Source organism: Corythoichthys intestinalis, chromosome 8 (assembly GCF_030265065.1).
Source record: "Corythoichthys intestinalis isolate RoL2023-P3 chromosome 8, ASM3026506v1, whole genome shotgun sequence".
Classification (NCBI taxonomy): Eukaryota; Metazoa; Chordata; class Actinopteri; order Syngnathiformes; family Syngnathidae; genus Corythoichthys; species Corythoichthys intestinalis.
Window position 1 is genome coordinate 48,197,073 of NC_080402.1, and position 20,188 is coordinate 48,217,260.

Genomic DNA, 20,188 nt, shown 5'->3' on the forward strand with positions numbered 1-20,188 from the left:
TAAAGGTCGGTGGGGACAATTTGAGCATCCTGAAAAGTTGGTAGTGTTATGTCCCTACCGTCCCTATATGCAAACCTACGCACTTGATCGAAAGTACAGTAAATGCACACAGCTAAGAAAGTTTTGATGTTCTCATCAAAACTACAATCGTCCAAAATGGGAAGGAAAAAAAATATCTATAGGTATCTTTCATTCAGCCACGTTGTAGCTGCTGAACAAGGAGGTTGGCAAGTTTGAAGCAATAAAAGGAAACAAAAGAGTCACGTGTCAACTATTTGGAAGTCACTACCTCCTCCTAAAACGTCCAAGAAGTTTCATATTTCATATGATCCGAGCAATACTCAGCCAAGTTGCCGCTGGAGGACGTCGAGGAGGCTCTAGGCCTAGTATAGGGAGCGCTCAAAAGGGGAGGGGGGGGGGGAGGGGGGGTAAAGGAGGAGAAAGAGGAGGAGGAGGCCACATTTGCATGTTATTAGCATAGCATGTATATAACCGGCTGTGGGCGGCCTGCGCTGGAGAGACGCGAAGAAAGAAAACAAGAAGGACAGGAGGACAGAAAAGAAAGGAAAATGCTGGATTTATCCGCGAGGAAAGGAGTCCAATTTTCTTTGGGATTATAAAACCACTGGAACACTTTTTTTAAATTCTTAAATTATTATTATTTATTTTGGGGTTAAAACCTCCAAGAACGCACGCATCACAATCCTCCGACTCAGGAGAAAGTTTTGGGATTGACTATCTCGCTTTCAGGATGCGCATGCGCAGCGGCGCTTTGTGAGCTGCTCCATGCATCTTACTGCGCCCGTTTAACCTATTTATTTATTTTTATTTATTTATTTATTTATAATGTATTTATTGAAGATGCTGCTGGGCGTCGCGGTGCTGGCCACGTTGCTGGGTCAGGTAAGTCGCACTTGATTTTGAATTTTTCTAATGAGAAGAAAAAAAAGTGGCAAAAAACAAAAAGTGGCTTCGCGCGCAGGGTCTGTGCTCGGGGGTGTTCGAGCTGCGTCTGCAGGAGTTCCTCAACAAGAAGGGCGCGCAAGGCAACAGGAACTGCTGCGGTCGGGGGGGCAACGGCGGTGGGGGATCCTCTTCACCTTCGTCCGTTCAGCAGTGCGCCTGCCAGACCTTCTTTCGCGTGTGTCTGAAGCACTACCAGCCCAACGCTTCGCCCGAGCCGCCGTGCACGTACGGCGGCGCCGTGACGCCCGTTCTGGGCGCCAACTCCTTCCAGGTGCCTGACACCATCCCGGAGAGTTCATTCACCAATCCCATCAGGATCAACTTCGGATTCACTTGGCCGGTAAGCAGGAGGGGGGACGCGGAGGGTGGAGGGGCAGCTGTGGCGTGCCCCTCTGGGCTTGATGTTAACGCGTAGGGAGGGAGGGAGAGCACCTGCCTCACCAAGCCACTTGTAAAGTAAATCTATCTGAAATTACCCCCCACCCCCACCCCACACACAACACATCCAAAATGTCCTCAATGATGTCTATTCCTTTTTCCACGCTAGAGTCAAACAATACAATGAAGCAAATTTGTTCAAAGTGTCCCTATATATAGTCCATCCATCCCAAGTCAGCTCAACTTAATGTATAGAGCACTTTCACAACAGTAACAAATCTCAACACATTTGGTCCATATGTCCTTCAACATTTTATCAATCCATCCATCTATACGGATCAGCTTTGTGTTGGCTTGGCCGACAAGTGGGTGGATGAAGCCAGAGGGAGGGTGGAGGGGCTGCCCCTCCGGGGCTAGATGCTATGACGCATTTGGTGTCCACCTGTCTCACCAAGCCACTTGTCTCCTCAGGGGACCTTCTCTCTCATCATTGAGGCCCTGCACACTGACTCCAAAGACGATCTGTCCACAGGTAAGATTTGGAATATTATAATCGATCTAGCTTTAGTTGCAATAGTTTTGATTTTCATTTTTCATTCATTCATTGTCTGAGCCGCTTATTTTGATCTGTTTCAAGTTAATAGGTATTCAAACAAAATATATGTATGTTGCCAAAAACAAACTGTTAACCCTTTCCGGCACAGTAGCGACTACAGTGGACAGCTATTCAAAAGTTGACTCTTTATAGAGCAGTTGACTGTTTTTGCTCATTCAAAGAAAACAATATAATCATTGCTAATATTAGGTAATCATGTACTTCAATAATATAAATAATTTCGTTAATCTATACATAGTGAATAAAAACTAATGAAATGAAATTGAATAAGTAACACTCTAAAGTGGATTTTTTTCCTCATATTATTTGAATCATTGCATTCCATTGTATGGCAATAGATGTCCAATTAATAAATGCTCATGTTTCAGTGCCACGAATACTGCTAGACGTCCAATCCATTTTGATTGGAAGGGTGCGAATGAACAAGCGTCAATTGGCCCCTCCCAATCAAAATGTATTGGACGTCTAGTGGCGTCAATGGCAGCAAATGAGTTCAATGAGTGCCCTGTAAGAATTTAAAAAACACAAACCATCAAAATAACGCATGTGCCTAACTCCAAAAGTGAAATACAACTGAATTGTATACAGGCAGTGTTCCTTTAACATACCACTAGAGGGAGCCCCCACACCACAGGCAGTATTTGAGACAGATGAACAATCATCACACGTTAATGCCAAAATGGGCTTTCCGTCCTCCCCCAGAGAACCCGGAGCGTGTGATCAGCACCATAAGCACGCAGCGGCACTTGACTGTGGGCGAGGAATGGTCGCAGGACCTGCACACGGCCGGCCGAACGGAGCTCAAGTACGCCTATCGTTTTGTGTGTGACGAACACTACTACGGCGACGGGTGCTCCGTCTTCTGTCGGCCCCGGGACGACGCCTTCGGACACTTTACGTGCGGAGAGCGTGGGGAAATTGTGTGCGATGCTGGATGGAAAGGACAGTACTGTACCGAGCGTGAGTACACAGACACTCAACCAAAAATAAAACACAAAAATAACTAAAAACCATGTCATGATAGGGAAAGTCACTATGCCATTATATTGTTTATTAAATCTGTTATACATGAGATATGTGTAAATAGGATCGATGGATGGTGAGTTAGAAATACGCATATGAAATGTAAATTTTTTAAAACTAACTTTGAAATAGTAAAAAGAAAAACAGAATTCAAACAGTAACTATAGTCATACTTGAGAAACAATTAAATTTACTTTGATGATTAAAAAAAAATCAGTCATTAATACCTTAAAAAACTGGAGAATAAATGGGGGAATGGGGAAAAAAAGGGGGGGAAATGAGTGTCATTCTTGAATGTGATGTAAAAAGTGGAAAAATACCAATTCTCATTAAATTACTAGTTACAAAAAATGTGAAAAAAATACTTTTAGAGAATGAGAAGATAACATTTAAATGTAAAAAAAAAAAAAAACTAAAAAAAAAAAAACACTGACAAGTAATAAAGTAGAAAATATTTTACCTTTTTTTTTCTTTAGCGAAGAAAAAAACCTTAAAGATTTGAAAAATAAAGGGAAAAAATATTGGAATTGTTTGAAATAGGATGAAGTAAAATAAGATTTACCAAAACAGAAAACAATTCATGAAAATTAGGAAAACTATGCACTTTGAAACAAAATTGTGAATTAAAAAAGATATTTTCACATCCTTTTTATTGCCTGGCATGCTCTATTATCATGGTAGTATATTATTACATGGTGTGTAGTACAGTAAGTTCTAAATATCGCCCAATTATGCATGCCAGATAACTGCTATATTGTGGTGAACAGCCTGTTGTTGTACATGACTTGTAATTTTACTCATTAAAAGTCCTATAAAAGTTAGTGTTAGCAGGATGTGCCATTAAACGGGAAACTTTTTGAGGGCGTAAACACAACCGAATCCATCCCAGTTATGATCTCGCCCCCTATGTGACACACGCGCGCGCACTTGATTTATTCCATGGAAAGTTTTGGGGTGAATAATGTCACGCGTGCCATAAATTGACATACGTGCCTCCTGATTGGCTGCCGCTGGTAGTCGTGGTTCAGGGCTGGGATGAGGGGGTGGACGGGGTTGGCGGGGTGCAAGTGTGGGGGGTTATCATTGTTTGAAGTGGGCAGCTGCCGGCAGCTCTCAGACAATGGGGCAGCTGTCGCACGCTGGCAACACACTCGCCAGCTGTCCACTCTTATCTGCGACCACCAGTGTGGGTGTGCACGCGCGTGTGTGTGTTGGGGGAATAAAAGAGTTTTGAACCTCAGTTAAGAAGAAAAAAGACAGTGGCTGTGGGCGGGTTGAGAATGAGGAGTCATAAGGATTGCTGAGAGCATGTGCTCTCTCTCACACAAGCACGCATGCACACACACATATTCACGCACACATAACCAAACAAATTAAAAAACATACACACTAACAAGCGTACGCAACTCCTTACAAACCGACAAATACAAACAGACGAACACAGAACCACAAAGACATTTTTGCACACAAAAATACAGTAACAACTATACAAACAGACTTGCCCTCTCATTTCCCCCTCAATCCACCTTTGTCTTTTAAAAAGTTAATATTGTAATAAAGATTTTTTTTTTCTTTCTTTTTTAGCGATTTGCCTGCCTGGCTGCGATGACGAGCACGGCTTCTGCGAGAAACCCGGCGAGTGCAAGTAGGTTGTAGGGCTATAAATGCACATGTACGCAGGTAACACGGTCTTATCTCTTTCCTGCGATTTGTCCACAGGTGCCGTGTAGGCTTCAAGGGGCGCTACTGCGACGAGTGCATCCGATACCCGGGCTGCCTCCACGGGACATGCCAGCAGCCGTGGCAGTGCAACTGTCAGGAGGGGTGGGGAGGCCTCTTCTGCAACCAAGGTACACATCTCACCTCGGAAAGTGGGGTGGAGCAATGGGAAATGTTATTAATTGCCAAAAGCAGGGGGAAAAAATCGACAATACCAGAATTTTAACAGGAGCTGCTCTTAGTCCTATAAAAAAATAGAACCAAGGATATGTTAACCCATTTTGAGAGGCTAGAAGCTTAAAAAAAGGCATAAAATTTGAGTTCAGGTTTGTCAAGGTTTTACTGCAAAATTAGGGCCCTAAGCCTTTCTCACCACCTTAAACTATATAACTGACTAACATGAATACATCATCTCAAGTACATTTAGGCTCCTACTAACCAAGCAATAAACTACAGGTAGTCCCCAGGTTACGCACGAGTTCCGTCCCTACGCTGGCGACTTAACCTGAATTTCCGCATAAGTCAGATTTAACCCTTAAATGCCCCTAAACCTCAAAATAACTGTCCAAAAACATGTATTATACATCATATTAACAACATAAAAAATAAGATACCGTACTTGCCATTAATGCTGGTGGATGGTAAAAAAGCTACACTGAGTATGTCGGCTTGTTCACAAGTGGAGACACAAGAGTTCTTGTTTCACTGATGTTTACCATAGTTTTACTTTTAAAAACCACAGACACACCGTAGAATACTTTGGCCTGCTAGTGAACAATCAGATAAGTCGATGTGACTTTTGAAGCTCATTTAGAACTTGATTTCAGCAACTTAGACGAGGTCGAACTGCTTATGTACACCGTTGCGCGCTGCATGGCACTCTACTTCCTTAGTAGAAAACAAAGCGACCTGAATGGGTGTGCGCTTACTGCAATTAAACATATACATTTCACCATTTTAATTTAACTAGTAAACAAATTATTATTAACAATATAGGCCCAAGAATTGTACAATGACGGCAGGAAAACAAAAACAATGCACGCAAAAGAAGATAAGTTCCGCATCATGTAAATTTTCATTTAACTGTAGTGAATCCTAATTGGCGAAACAGATATTGCAGGGAAAATTCACAGCTCTTGCACTGGGAAAAATATTGAGCTAACACATACTGTACACTGTACACTGTAACGCGACTTTAAAAAAAAGAAAAAAAAAACGACTGGAGACAAAATGGCGGTCGAGACTCCGGCGTCATAGTAGAAATTATGTAAGTCGGGTACGTCGTAACCCGGAGACTACCTGTACATACGATATCGCGAGGAACTCCCAATGCTGCCCTACATGGTTTGCAATTGTTTTCACTTCTAAACTTTAAATGCTGCACCATTTTCTTGAGCTACTGTACCACTTGGTCTGTACATGGAAGTCGTAAAAGTTTGGAACTGTGATTAGCTTTGAGTTTTAATAACACCTTTTTCTAAATTTATTACAACATTTGAAAATGAAGAAACTATTAGAAAAAATAACCCACTCAAAGTGGTCATCCAAGACAAGAAAAAATGCATTAAACATTGAGTGATTTTTTTTTTTGTGTGTGTAACTGCAACCATTAATTGGCTCATATAATATGTTAACCAATTTGAAACCTGGAAAAAGTAATAAAACTAAACTGTTGTTCACTTGAAACAAAAAAAAAAAAGAAACTTTTTCTCCACAATTACAGCTGTGGTTTGTTGGGGAGTGGTTAAGAAGAGAGGGCCCAGCTGTCATTCACATGAAAAATGGAGAAAAAAAACGCAGTCCGGTGTGCAAAAACATTCTTGGGCCTAATCCACATGTGTGCATGTCATGTGTCCAGACCTGAACTACTGCACGCACCACAAGCCGTGCATGAATGGAGCCACTTGTAGCAACACGGGCCAGGGCAGCTACACCTGTTCCTGCAAACCCGGCTTCACGGGCGCCAGCTGTGAGCTGCAAGTCAATGAATGCGCCGGAAACCCTTGCCGAAATGGGGGCAGCTGCACCGTAAGTCTGCACTGGAAAATCATATTCATGAATCCGGTTTCAAACACACAGAACACATAAAAACAAAGGTAAACAATCACAGACGTGAACATCAATCCAAAGAAACACTCTAAACGAGCGCTTTCACGCAAACATATTTAATAAAAAAAACAAAGAAATACATAGAAAAAAAACACATACTCGATCTCGCTGTTACAAACATAACGGCATACGCGCAGACGAACACAATATACACATTTAACCAAATGTACACAAAAACAAACACAAATTGCAGCAAACATATACACTTGTTAACAAACACAGGCATGCCAACAGACAGTCAAAGACACGTGTTCATGCATCCCCCCCCCAAAAAAAACACACACATTTGATCAGACACATACCAACCCAAACAACACCACAAACACACATGCAAACACCCCATCACTTATGAACACATATTAACATACAACTAACACAAACAGGCAAGCACACGCATACAGTCCCTGACAAAAGTCTTGTCGCTTATCCATTTTGTAGAAACAATTGCTAATAACCTGACTTTTAATTATTCAGTTGGTTTAAGAAATGGCTCATATGAAAGCTAAGACCCTCCCAAATGATGTTGAATGTACAAAAATATATTTGTTTCACTGAAAAAAAGATTTATCATTTAATGAAAACATAAAGGTCAAATTTTGGCAAGACAAAAGTTTTGTCGCCTACAGAAAGTAGTGTGAAAATTGAACAAGACATGTACTTCAAATACAAATATATGTTACATAATATAAGTGAATTAAAGTAGTGGTGCTGTGAGAGCCAAATTTCATATTTTGTATGACTTCCATGGGCTTGAAGGATTGCATCCATGTGGTTCGGCAAGGATTCATACAATTTATTGATGAAGTCAGATCAGGAACATCAAAGAAAGCAGTCTTGAATGCTTCCCAAAGTTTATCAACATTCTTGGATTAGCAAATGTCATTAGCAATTGTTTCTACAAAATGGATAAGCGACAAGACTTTTGTCAGGGACTGTAATCAAAAACACATGCATACATGTACATTATGGCACACACCCACACAATTAAACAAAGACACATGTACACATACAGATGTTTAAACAACAACACAAATGAAAACAGACACAGGACAGACAAAGCCACACAAGCACATTCTTTTCTGGGGTGTCAGCTACTGATGTTGCTTTCACCTGTCAGGACCTCGAGAACACGTACAGGTGCGAATGCCCTCACGGTTTCTACGGCAACAACTGCGAGCTAAGCGCCATGACATGCGCCGACGCACCGTGCTCCAACGGCGGCCGCTGCACCGACAACCCGGATGGCGGCTACTTCTGCCAATGCCCCACCGGGTACGCCGGCTTCACCTGCGAGAAGAAGATAGATCACTGTACCTCGGCGCCCTGCTCAAACGGTGAGGGCACTAGCATTCTCAACTCAAATGGCCATTTACATTCTGAGTACAGGTAGTCCCCGGGTTACAACGTACTAGACTTATGCGATTTTGACTTTACGACGCCGGAGTTTTGTTCGACAATTTGTCTCTAGTCATTTTTTTCCTGTCGCATGAACAGTACCTTATTGTATTTCACAGTATCTTATTTTTTATTTTACTTTAATAATATGACATGTTCTGTCCTCACGAAACGTGAAGTTTTTCAGCTTTACAGACAGCAAACAAGGTAATTGTGCTTTTTGAACCTTTTTACTTCCTTCACTTTTGACAATTTGTAAAGCTGTAATACACATATATACACTTATGTTAAAAAAGACACACATTTTAACAATAAAAAATTGACACTAAACAATTGGTGTTCAAATGTCCATCTAGTCAGATCAATATATAAATTTAGTAGATTAAATTAGCTTCATTTGCCGAACAAAAGTCCGCTCGCTTAAGTGCTACGAATGCTAACGTATTTACAATTCTCATAGCGAATTGCTCACACATAACTCCACAAACTTTAGCTCTAAAGTTTCTTACAAATGCATACACAAACATATATTAGCTGAAACAATATACAGCCGATGTGGGCCAAAACAGAGCGCAGCTATCATTTATCCATGTCAGGCATCTGAGTCTGCGCCTCAGTCATACGCTGCCACCAGAGGGCATCATTAAACAAATACAATACTCTGGGACTTTTCGGACAGTTATTTTGAGATTTACGTGTACTTAAAGCATTAATTCCGATTTATGCGGAAATTCAGGTTACGTCGCCAATGTAGAAACGTTCGTAATCCGGGAACTACCTGTAGTTGAGTTAAAGTGCAGGTACTTGATCGCAAGTGTTGAAAAAAAGCAACTGGTCTCGTTTTCAACAAGAATCGTTTAATTCAGGTAGCGTTATCTTCCATAGACGTTAACCTTTTCATGCACGAATTATATATATTTTTTAACCATTGCAGGGCAGTCATTGGTTACCATTGATGACGCTAGACGTCCAATCCATTTTGACTGGAAGGGGCGAATGGCATTTAAAGCCAGTTCTCCCGGCTTAAATCAATTGGACATCTAAAGCCATCAATCTCGTGAATTAAGTTAAATAATATGAAAAAAAAACAACAACAAAAAACTTTTGTGTTACTCTGGGTTTTTAATTCAATTTTATTTAGGTTTTAATAACATTGTATTAATTCAACTTAACCTCAACTTATGAACATCTCTACAGACAGAATTTTCAAGTTAAGATACGCCTCAATGGGAAAATATTGCCTCTTTTTACGAACCTCCTAGAGTTTGCTGAATTTAATATAGTGATAGCTGCTCTAGCCGAGCATTTTCCTGGCATCCAATTGGCTAAAAGGGACCACTACTGTATGTAGGGGTGTGCCATCTTAGGCACCACACGATTCGATTTGATTACGATTCAGGGTGCTACAATCCCGTTATTGAACAATGATCGCGGTACTGGTGATGATCGCGGTTATCGCGATTATCACGATTATCGATACATCGTACATTACTACTTAATACAGTAGCCAAACAAATTGATGTCCATTATTTATTGAAAATATCCTAATGATTCAATTGGAATGATGGAAACATGCCCATACAACAAAAAACTGCCCTTAAGATGCTTTTTTTATTTTTATTTTTACAAGAAAGTGCAAAAACATTAACCATTTTAAAGGGAGCACTTATTTCTCTCAACAATACAATAAAATTTACACAGGTGGAATGAATTCCACATATTCTGGAAACAAAGTGTCTTTAGAAATAAGACTTCTTTTAACCAGTATACTTTGTTTTCACAGAATTCTGTACTATTTTGCATGTTTGTAGTGTTACCATTGCATTTAATCGTGGTTTTACACGGTCTGCATATGAAATACACTTTAGCGAATTAGCTTAGCGCTCGGCGCTAGCTATTAACATGTCAAAAACAATAACAATAAAGGGTAAACAGTACAAGAGGGTTCGTGTTCTCACCTCTTTTAGATGCACACGACATTTTTCAATTGAAATGCCTTAAAACTACTGCTGGACATCTAAATGACAAGTAGCAATGAACTATCTCTCTTCCCCTCTTGCTCTAAAAAAAATAACTTGCGCGCAAAAGCGCGACCACTGTGTCGCGTATCTTTTTCTGCCTGTCTCATACACAAATCTAGTTTCCAGTCTTTTAAAAAGGAGTAAATCTCTCTCTCTCTCAGTAACCGGCAGCATCCATCATAACATGCGCACGCCTGTTAACGGTGCCCGGTGGCAGACGTGTCTTGAATTTTGTTCAGCTACGAGAGGCTGCCATAAAGTTATGGGCAAAAACGTAGTTTTTGAACCTTTATGAATCGTAATCGAATCGTCACGTGTCAAATCGCGATGCATGTAATAATCGATTTTTTGGAACTCCTCTCACTGTATGTGTGTATCCCAGCATCTTCATTCGCCCCTCGTTTTCCGACAGCTTTATGTGAGTGTATTAAATCATTTTCTTAATTTTTTTACATAATGCATAACTCTCATTTTATGTTTATTGTGCAATAATCTAATTGTAACATGTATTTGTTACATATTTTGATGCATTTTTCTTCATTATAAAATATTTATGTCTGAATTTTTTACATGGAAACGCGTCTCTATTTACAGAATTTTCAGGTTAGGAAACTACTTTCAGAACCAATTAATTTCTTAAGTGGAAGTACCACTGTATTTATAAAAAAAAATGAATAAATTACAATACTGATTGATTATTAAAAAGAATAACTGCTAACTTTTAAGTTCTTTTAAATTAACAGTTAGCGTCACTTGCCCTTTAACGAGTTAAAGGTTTGAAGTGTCAACTTATGAATACCATAGCTGTCCCGAAAGGGTTAAAGAATTTGCATATGTTGACAGAAGAAGGAGTAGAAAAAAATATTTTCCAAATATGTCAGACAAATTAGTACCTGAAAAATCTTTTTCTGAGGTTCAGGATTCAAACTGGCCATAAGGCAGGAATGCTTCTGCATTTCCAAGATATGATTTTTAGGTTTACCTCAAGACTTAATTGTCACACAGGGTGAATGTTAGTCTGAACAGCTGGCTGGTAACCAGTCCAGATTGTCCCCCACCTCCCCTCTTGCTCAAAGACATACAGTATCTGAAACATGTTGGAGACCAAGGACACATCACTCTGACTTAGGGGAAAATATGTTCCTGCAAGAGCCCATAGTAATATTTTTGTTCTCCTGAGTCGCGGCAACTTCTCTGTAAGTTAAACAGGCCCTTAATATACAACTATTTTTATGATTTATTCATGTTTAAAGACTTTTAAAAAAAAATGTATTTTAAATCCTTTCTATTTAACCCTCTCAATAGTAGAAACCTATAGTCCGTTATAAAATCAGACTGCTGCTGCGGTAAGTTTGAACCTTGAGGGTTAAAACTAAAGATTTACTCCAATCTCGCTGTGCCAGTGGATCAAAGCACAAGTCCTTCCCACATAGCTTCTATTTCGAGACACATCCTAACCCTTCTGCTTGTCTTATCAGGTGCTCGTTGCGTGGATCTGGTCAACTCGTACCTGTGCCAGTGCCCAGATGGCTTCACGGGCATGAACTGCGACAACACTGGTGACGAGTGTTCCTCGTACCCCTGCCAGAACGGTGGCACCTGCCAGGATGGCGTCCACGGCTACACCTGCACCTGCCCGCCAGGTTACACGGGGCGCAACTGCAGCTCGCCCATCAGCCGATGCGAGCACAACCCATGTCACAACGGCGCCACCTGCCACGAGAGGAACAACCGCTACGTCTGCGCCTGTGTCCCGGGTTACGGCGGACGCAACTGTCAGTTTTTGCTTCCGGAACACGCCGCCATCCGAGGTTCCGAAGTGCCCTGGATGGCTGTAGGATCCGGGGTTGCCATGGTGCTCCTACTTCTGGCAGGGTGCGCGGTCCTTGTCGGATTCTTCCGCTCCAAAGTCCAACGTGACAGTCCCGGGGAAGTGGGATGCGAGAGCGAAACCATCAACAACCTGACTAATAACTGCCAACGTGGTGAACGGGATAGCATGGTGTTGTCGACTCCGGGAGTGAAAAACATCAACAAAAAGATGGACTTATGTAGCGGAGGGGACCCTGACGAAGGGTCGTCACCGGGGCGGCGGAGCTACAAGAGCAGGCCGCCACCTGCTGACTACAACCTGGTGCGCGAGGTCATTTATGAGCAGGCGGCCAAAGAAGCCGTATTAGAGGCAGCCTGCGAAGACAAGTGCCAATCTTCGGACTCCTTTGAGTTTGAGGAGAAACACAGCAAATCCTTAAAATGGTAGGAAAGCCAACAGCTTTGAGTTCTACTTGAAACATCATAATTCCATAATGCAGATAATTAATCACCAGACTTTTCAACAGTTTATATAAAATGCAGTGGTTTGTTCAGTTTCAAATTTGACAAAACCCAAAATTAAGAACTGAAGATGATCATGAAGCCATCCAGGTGTCTTGTTTTTGAAATTTTAACCCCCCCCAAAAATACATCCCAAAATTTAGACCTACGGAAAACTTTTTGGATTTAAGGTGTTCGCTTGGTTTCATTTTACCCTTGAGGCTCCTGAAAAGAAAAATATTTTTTCATTTAAATTGTGTCCCTTTTCCATCTCCTTCTGAGAGCTGGAGATTTTTATCAAGCCCTTTTTCCATCGTTATGTAGAAATCTTAGCCTGGGTCGGGCCTGCTAACCAAGTTACTGACGCTAGGGTGCCTAATCATTTAAAATGGCAAAATGAAAATGTATTTAAAACTATGTTTACCAGAAATCTTGCTTCGAAGGAGCAGATTATAAATAGATTATTAGCATTTATTATATGTGTTAAATATTAGATAATTAATTCAATTATTACAAACTATTACAATATTATTTACCAAAGACTGGATACGTAGCAGTGCATACGTACTGTATAGTCATAGCATATTTCTTTTTTGCAATGCTTCGCAATTATTTTCTGTACAAACACACCCAACGCACACTATACCTGGTACCATTTGAGGATGTTTTTACTGAAAAAAAAAATCAAAAGGCTTATAATTGTCATTGTGTGTAAGTGTTTGTAAATGACACCCTTAATTTATCTGGATTCATGTAGTACCAAGCACTACATATGCTTTGCCATATTTCCTCATTTTCGCTTTTGGGAGACTTTCATTATTGCGATCTCTCAACACCTAATCAGCCCTGTTTTTCCATGTTGTCTCTTAAAGATTTCTTCATTGCACTAGGAATCTCCTTCTCTCTGCTGTGTTTACGCGTGTTCGGTGCATAAAAACCTTGCGCATACAGAAAATATTTCCCGCGCCGAATCTGTCAATAAGTGTGCCATTGCTATCTACTCTAGAGGACTACTTAGAAATTGATCAAATATGTGTTTTTGTATAAAGTTTTTATTTTTCTTTCCCAACAGCGATATTTTGGAGAGGAATAGCCCAGAAACGTCTGCATGTGCAGACAACAAGTACAAATCTGTGTTTGTCATGTCGGAGGAGAAGGACGAATGTATAATTGCAACTGAGGTGAGTTGTTGTTGCCGTTGTTGTTCCCATGTTACAAAAAACAAAATAATCTTCATTCACGATGATATCTGCACATAGTCTTCATAATATATTGACAAGACACGGGATCGATTGATAGGGGGCCTATCTCCGTCAAAACTGACAGAGTTGAAACCACAGACATGGAGTTTTTTACATTGAAAATTTTTGTGAGTAAATGCTTAAATCCTTGAATTCTTTATAGATATGGATGTAAAAGAGTCTCGATTCTTGGTTAAAAGCAAAAAAACGGGCACTTAGCCTTTATTTTATATAAATATGTCGAATATGCTGCTGGTCTTTAAGCCACTGTGGCGCCGGCTTATCACCACAAAGAGCTTTTTACTTTGAAAATTCTTGTGAATAAATGCTTAAATCTCTAAATTCTTTATAGATATGGATGTAAAACAGTCTCGATTCTTGGTTAAAAGCAACAACAAAAAAACGGGCAGTTAGCATTTATTTTATGTTAAATATTTCAAATGTGCCGCTAGTCCTTAAGCCATTGTGGCGCCGTCTTATCACCACAAAGAGCTTTTTACGTTTAAAATCCTTGTGAATAATTTAGGGCTGTCAAACGATTAAAATTTTTAATCGAGTTAATCACAGCTTAAAAATTAATTAATCATAATTAATCGCAATTCAAACCATCTATAAAATATGCCATATTTTTCTGTAAATTATTGTTGGAATGGAAAGATAAGACACAAGACGGATATATACATTCAACATAGTGTACATAAGTACTGTATTTGTTTATTGTAACAATAAATCAACAAGATGGCATTAACATTAACATTCTGTTAAAGCGATCCATGGATAGAAAGACTTGTAGTTCTTAAAAGATAAATGTTAGTACAAGTTATAGAAATTTTATAATAAAACCCCTCTTAATGTTTTCCTTTTAATAAAATTTGTAAAATTTTCAATCAAAAAACAAACTAGTAGCTCGCCGATCTTGATGTCAATAATTACACAATGCTTATGGTGCTTTAACCCATAAAATCAGTCGCACCCAAGCACCAGCAGAGGGCGACAAAACACCAAAGAACACAAGTAACAAGTGGACATGACAGTGCTGTCATTTTAATCTGTTTGAGCGGGGCATGTGCCTTAATTGCATCAAATATTTTAACGTGATTAATTTAAAAAATTAATTACCGTCCATTAACGCGATAATTTTTACAGCCCTAGAATAAATGCATAAAGCCCTAAATTCTTAATAGATATGGATGTAAAACAGTCTCGAGTCTTGGTTAAAAGCAAAAAAAAAGGGCTGTCAGCATTTACTTTACGTAAATATGCCGAATGTGCTGCTAGTCTTTAAGCCATTGTGGTGCCACCTCATCACCACAAAGAGCTTTTTACGTTGAAAATCTTGTGAATTAATTCGTAAATCCCTGAATTCTTTATAAATATGAACCTAAAACAGTCCCGATTCTTGGTTGAAAATAATAAAAAAAAACGGGCAGTTAGCATTTATAATAATATCACATAATATATATATATATATATATATATATATATATATATATATATATAATATATTATAATAATATAATATATATATTAGGGCTGTCAAAATTATCGCGTTAACGGGCGTTAATTAATTTTTTAAATTAATCACGTTAAAATATTTGACGCAATTAACGCACTAGGCCCGCTCAGACAGATTTAAATGTCAGTACAGTGAAAGGCCAACTTGTTAATTGTGTTTTATGGAGTTTTTCCGCCCTCTGCTGGCGCTTGGGTGTGACTTGCATATGTGATGTGGCGTAATGTCGCCCTCTGCTGGCGATTCAGTGCAGCTGATTATTTGGGTTTCGGCGCGCTTTTCTGACGTGATTATATGTCGACGCGAACTCACACTAATAGACAGTGCTATTCAGACCAGCTAACGTTCGCATCCAGTATTCAGTGGCAGTTCTCATAGCCCCATCACACTGTTTGTGTCTAATACATGCATCGCTTGAGTTATATTCCTCCTTTGTTTATATTCATGAGCATTAGATAGTTATTGATGATGTGTATTTGAATTTGTTCACATATATGGTGAAATGCAGTTACATTGTTAGATGCTTGTGAGCTAATTGGCTAGTGCTACTGCTCAAATGGACACGTGTGTGTACATTTTATGTTATTTTGTGATTCATGCAAGTTATTGACACATTGCCTTGTTATTTTCAGTTTTACAAAAATACAAGAAACGTGCTTCTGTCAAAAAGAGATGACTTCAGTAAAGCCCATGCAACTTTGCCACACCGTCTGATTTCTTTTTGGAACTTATGTTCGCTATCTGTCAATTTGTGTACTCACACACATTGAGGACAGAATAGGGCTACTAGTTTATTTTTTGATTGAAAATTTTACAAATTTTATTAAAACGAAAACATTAAGAGGCGTTTTAATATAACATTTCTATAACTTGTACTAATATTCATCTTTTAAGAACTACAAGTCTTTATATCCATGGATCACTTTAACAGAATGTCAATAATGTTAATGCCATCTTGTTGATTTATCGTTATAATAAACAAATACCGTCCTTATGTACCGTATGTTGAATGTATATATCCATCTTGTCTTATCTTTCCATTCCAACAATAATTTACAGAAAAATATGGCATATTTTATAGATGGTTTGAATTGCGATTAATTGCGATTAATTACGATTAATTAATTTTTAAGCTGTAATTAACTCAATTAAAAATTTTAATCGTTTGACAGCCCTAATATATATAATATATATATATATATATTATAATGTATATAATATAATAATAATAATATAATATATATATATATATATATATATATATATAATATCACAAATTATGACGCCAACGCTGTAGCGGTTAATTTCTCCCATTGATGTTTTTCACGTTTCAAAATGCATGCATGGCACGAAAAATATAATAATTACCTTGAATCCGCGAACAAATCACTCTTGAAACAATCCTTCCTGTTTGTATGCGGTACAGCTGTTGTACTTTTTCAACCTAAATCCGGCGTTGGATCGCTACATTTGTTTGAGAATAACTGCGACCAACTTCGACCGACTTAAGCGGAGTGTGGCACGGCCCCCTACTTGAAGGCGTGGCGCAGTGTCTGGGGAATGTGTCCTGTCAGTATCATTATGAAGTTTATGTCCTGCACTACATGGATCCGAAACCAAAAACAGAATCAGTGTTTGTGTAACCAAGCATTAGTATAGCCCATGACAGGAACATATTAATAAGCAGTTTTTCTTCACATTGGTGTTGAAAACTACTTTTGGCACCTGTTGCGGATTGGACTACTTTTCACAATTCCACCGATGTGAAGGACTGCTAAACCATTTTCACAACTGTTTTCTTAAAACGCCATTTATATCTTGCAGGTGTAAAAGGGCCGGCGACGGGCTCACTCATTTTGCTGTATGGGAGACTTTTTATGCTCCTGGATGAGATGCTGCTCTAAGCTCGCTGCTGCTGAGACCTTTGACTGATATTCAGACTGAGCTGGTTCTCGACTGGAAACTTCGGTGGCCTGCCGGATAGGAACTGGCGGGGTCGTGTAAGGGGGAAGTAAATATGTCAAGTTCTCGGTTAAACGTGAACGGCCACTTAGCTTTCTGTTTTGCCTCTTTGTTGGGCATAGGGGGTACAAATGAAGATAAATATTACATGGACGGTGTGAGGATTTTTTTAAAGGCACCAAGATAGGATTTTCTTTGTTAATTGTTTTTTTTTTTTGTTGTTGTTGTTGCAACATTTGCACCCAGGCCTTTTCTCGAACCCAGGAACCGCAACAAATGGCGGATGTTTGGCCATACTGGCCTCTTCGTAAAGAAAAAAAAATTATAAAGGAAAAAAAAAAAAGAGCGGTCACTGTATGAACTTTGAAGTTTCTTACCCTCCAAACTGCCCATGACATAAGTATTGTTGTCCTCTATTCCTCTGAACGGTTTCTCATGCAGATTATCCTTTTTGTAACATAAAGAGAAAAAAACAAGAAAAAGTTATGATTTAATTTAAGTTAATTTAAGCATTTTGTGTTATTCTTATTTTATATTGTGTATTTGTGCTTGTTTGTCAGGATTATTTAAATTGCTTTCTTTTGACAGATGATATTTGCAATGGCACTTCAGGTCAATGGGAAAGGAAAAAAAAGTTATTTAAGAGGGATTGTGCTGTACAACGTATTCTTCTGCTCTTTGTCAATGAAGGAATTAGCCAAGACTATTTTTCCAAATAATAAAAAGATGCTAAACGTCCTCGCTTGAGTGGCCTCCATCTGTTGTCATCCCGCCCACCCAACCCCGCGGCGACCATTTGAATGGACGCACTGTTGGCCGCCACCGCAACATGAAAGTATCTCCCTGGAGACAGAAGAGAAGGGGGTTTTGAGAAGTGTGAGGGGGGTGTCTATTCATGCAAGACAATGTCCATCCTGCCGCTACATTTAACACCAACAATGGTGCTGCCTCTCAAGTTGGAAGGAACTTCACAAAAACAACTTAAAAGAAAGTAAAAGTTTGGAAAAGTTCATTTTTAGCCTAGCTAAGTGCTTGGAAGACATCATCCACAATATGTAAGCATATGTAGGAAGGCAAACATGTTAAGCTTTTATTTATAAACACCTGAATCAGAATAGTCTTTATCTGCCTAGTATGTTAGAAATACTTTCCAGTTTGGGGGTGTGCAAGAGATCTGCAGGGTGGAAGGCAACATAAATAGTCTGAAATATAAACAAATCTTAGCTGCCTCTTAACTTCCTAACCATAAAAAGGGACAAATTCTGAAGCAGGATGGTGCTCCATCGCCTACTTCAATCTCTACCTCAAAGTTCCTCAAGGCAAAGAAGATCAAGATCCTCCAGGAGTGGCCAGCCCAGTCACCAGACATGAACATCATTGAGCATGTCTGAGGTAGGATGAAAGAGGAAGCATGGAAGACGAAACCCAAGAACGTTGATGAACTGGGAGGCATGCAAGACTGCTTTCTTTGATGTTCCCGACAAGGGCGTAGGTTTGCATAGGGACGGTAGGGACATAACACTACCAACTTTTCAGGATACTCAAATTGTCCCCACCAACTTTTCAGCAACTTATTTGCATTATTGGGTGATTCAAAATGAATGTGCTAAAATCATAACACAACATGTCAAAAATGAAAAACATTACAAAACTCTAGCTTGGACACAAGTTTTACACATTGATTAATTTATTATTAATGGCTCTATGGCTCTCTCTAAAATGTGTATTTACTGCCATCCTGTGGCAAACACATGACATGATATTTATTATTACGTACACTGCTGGCCAAAAGTATTGGCACCCCTACAATTCTGTCGGATAATGCTCAATTTCTCCCAGAAAATGATTGCAATTACAAATGCTTTGGTAGTAATATCTTCATTTATTTTGCCACACTGAGTTCTTGTAGTAGTAGTAGTTTGAGCACTTATAAAACATGGAATAAAACTTGAAATGATGTTCAACACATGCGTCCAAGCTAGAGTTTTGTAATGTTATTCATTTTTGATATGTTGTGCTATGATTTTGGCACATTCATTTTGAATCACCCGATGGGTCATTTAGATTGTCTTCCTATATGTTGTAAGGATATAATTGACCCTACCATTATTAACCGACTCATTTTCATTATGTTCAGACTTACATTTACCCCTTTTCACTTGCTGAATGTGCCAATCCACCCCCCCCCCAAACACATTTGATTGGCTGATGACTTGGATTTATTTTAAATTTATTTATTCATTTTCTACTATATTTAGAAAAGGTTTTTGTTTGCAGCCTGCGCTGACATTTTTTTTTCTTCAGATAATCATACATTAATCATAATCGAGGTAAAAAGTTTTCATATTTCGTTAAGTTTGGCTGTACTTGTGGACAAAAGCAGCAGTGTTTTACCTGAACGAAGGCTCCATTTTTATTATACCCTGATTAAGACATTATTGCTACAGATAATGTTGAGTGGTTTTAAGACAAATATTTATATTTTGCATTTCTGGATTGTTAAGAGATTATTTACATGTTTGTAGTTATTGTGCATGTTAAGGTAATTTATGTTCAAATATTGCAATTTAAATTTTCTAATAAAATCCGGTCATTTATTCTGGAAGTTTTCAAAATGTTTCTTTAGCAGTTTTGAATCGAACAGGGGGGGTCACTAGATTGGATACACGTGAAAGTGAGCATAAATCAATATTTTTTTTTTTTTGCATTGATCATTTGACATATCAATAATTAGGTTCCTATTTGTGAGAAATGCAGCCCTGACCTCAATTTAATAATCATTTGATCTCATTAATGTCCCGTCCACAGCAAAAAATTTACATGCAGTTTATGCTTTTATATCGTCCTTACCAATTTTGACACCAAACCTACGCCCTTGGTTCCCGATGACTTCATCATAAAATTGTATGGATCTTTGCCGAACCGCATGGAT

At 39.0% G+C, this 20,188-nt stretch overlaps 1 protein-coding gene across 1 annotated transcript; it reads left to right on the plus strand.

Annotated features, from left to right (window-relative positions):
• Positions 1–537: 537 nt before the first annotated feature.
• dla (deltaA) lies at positions 538–17,952 on the plus strand. The gene is made up of 11 exons (XM_057843552.1): positions 538–903; positions 983–1,306; positions 1,816–1,876; positions 2,663–2,920; positions 4,568–4,628; positions 4,703–4,833; positions 6,561–6,730; positions 7,929–8,145; positions 11,706–12,483; positions 13,613–13,721; positions 17,119–17,952. The coding sequence occupies exons 1-11, from the start codon at positions 847–849 to the stop codon at positions 17,122–17,124; spliced, it is 2,172 nt and encodes a 723-aa protein (XP_057699535.1). The 5' UTR covers positions 538–846; the 3' UTR covers positions 17,125–17,952.
• Positions 17,953–20,188: the final 2,236 nt, after the last annotated feature.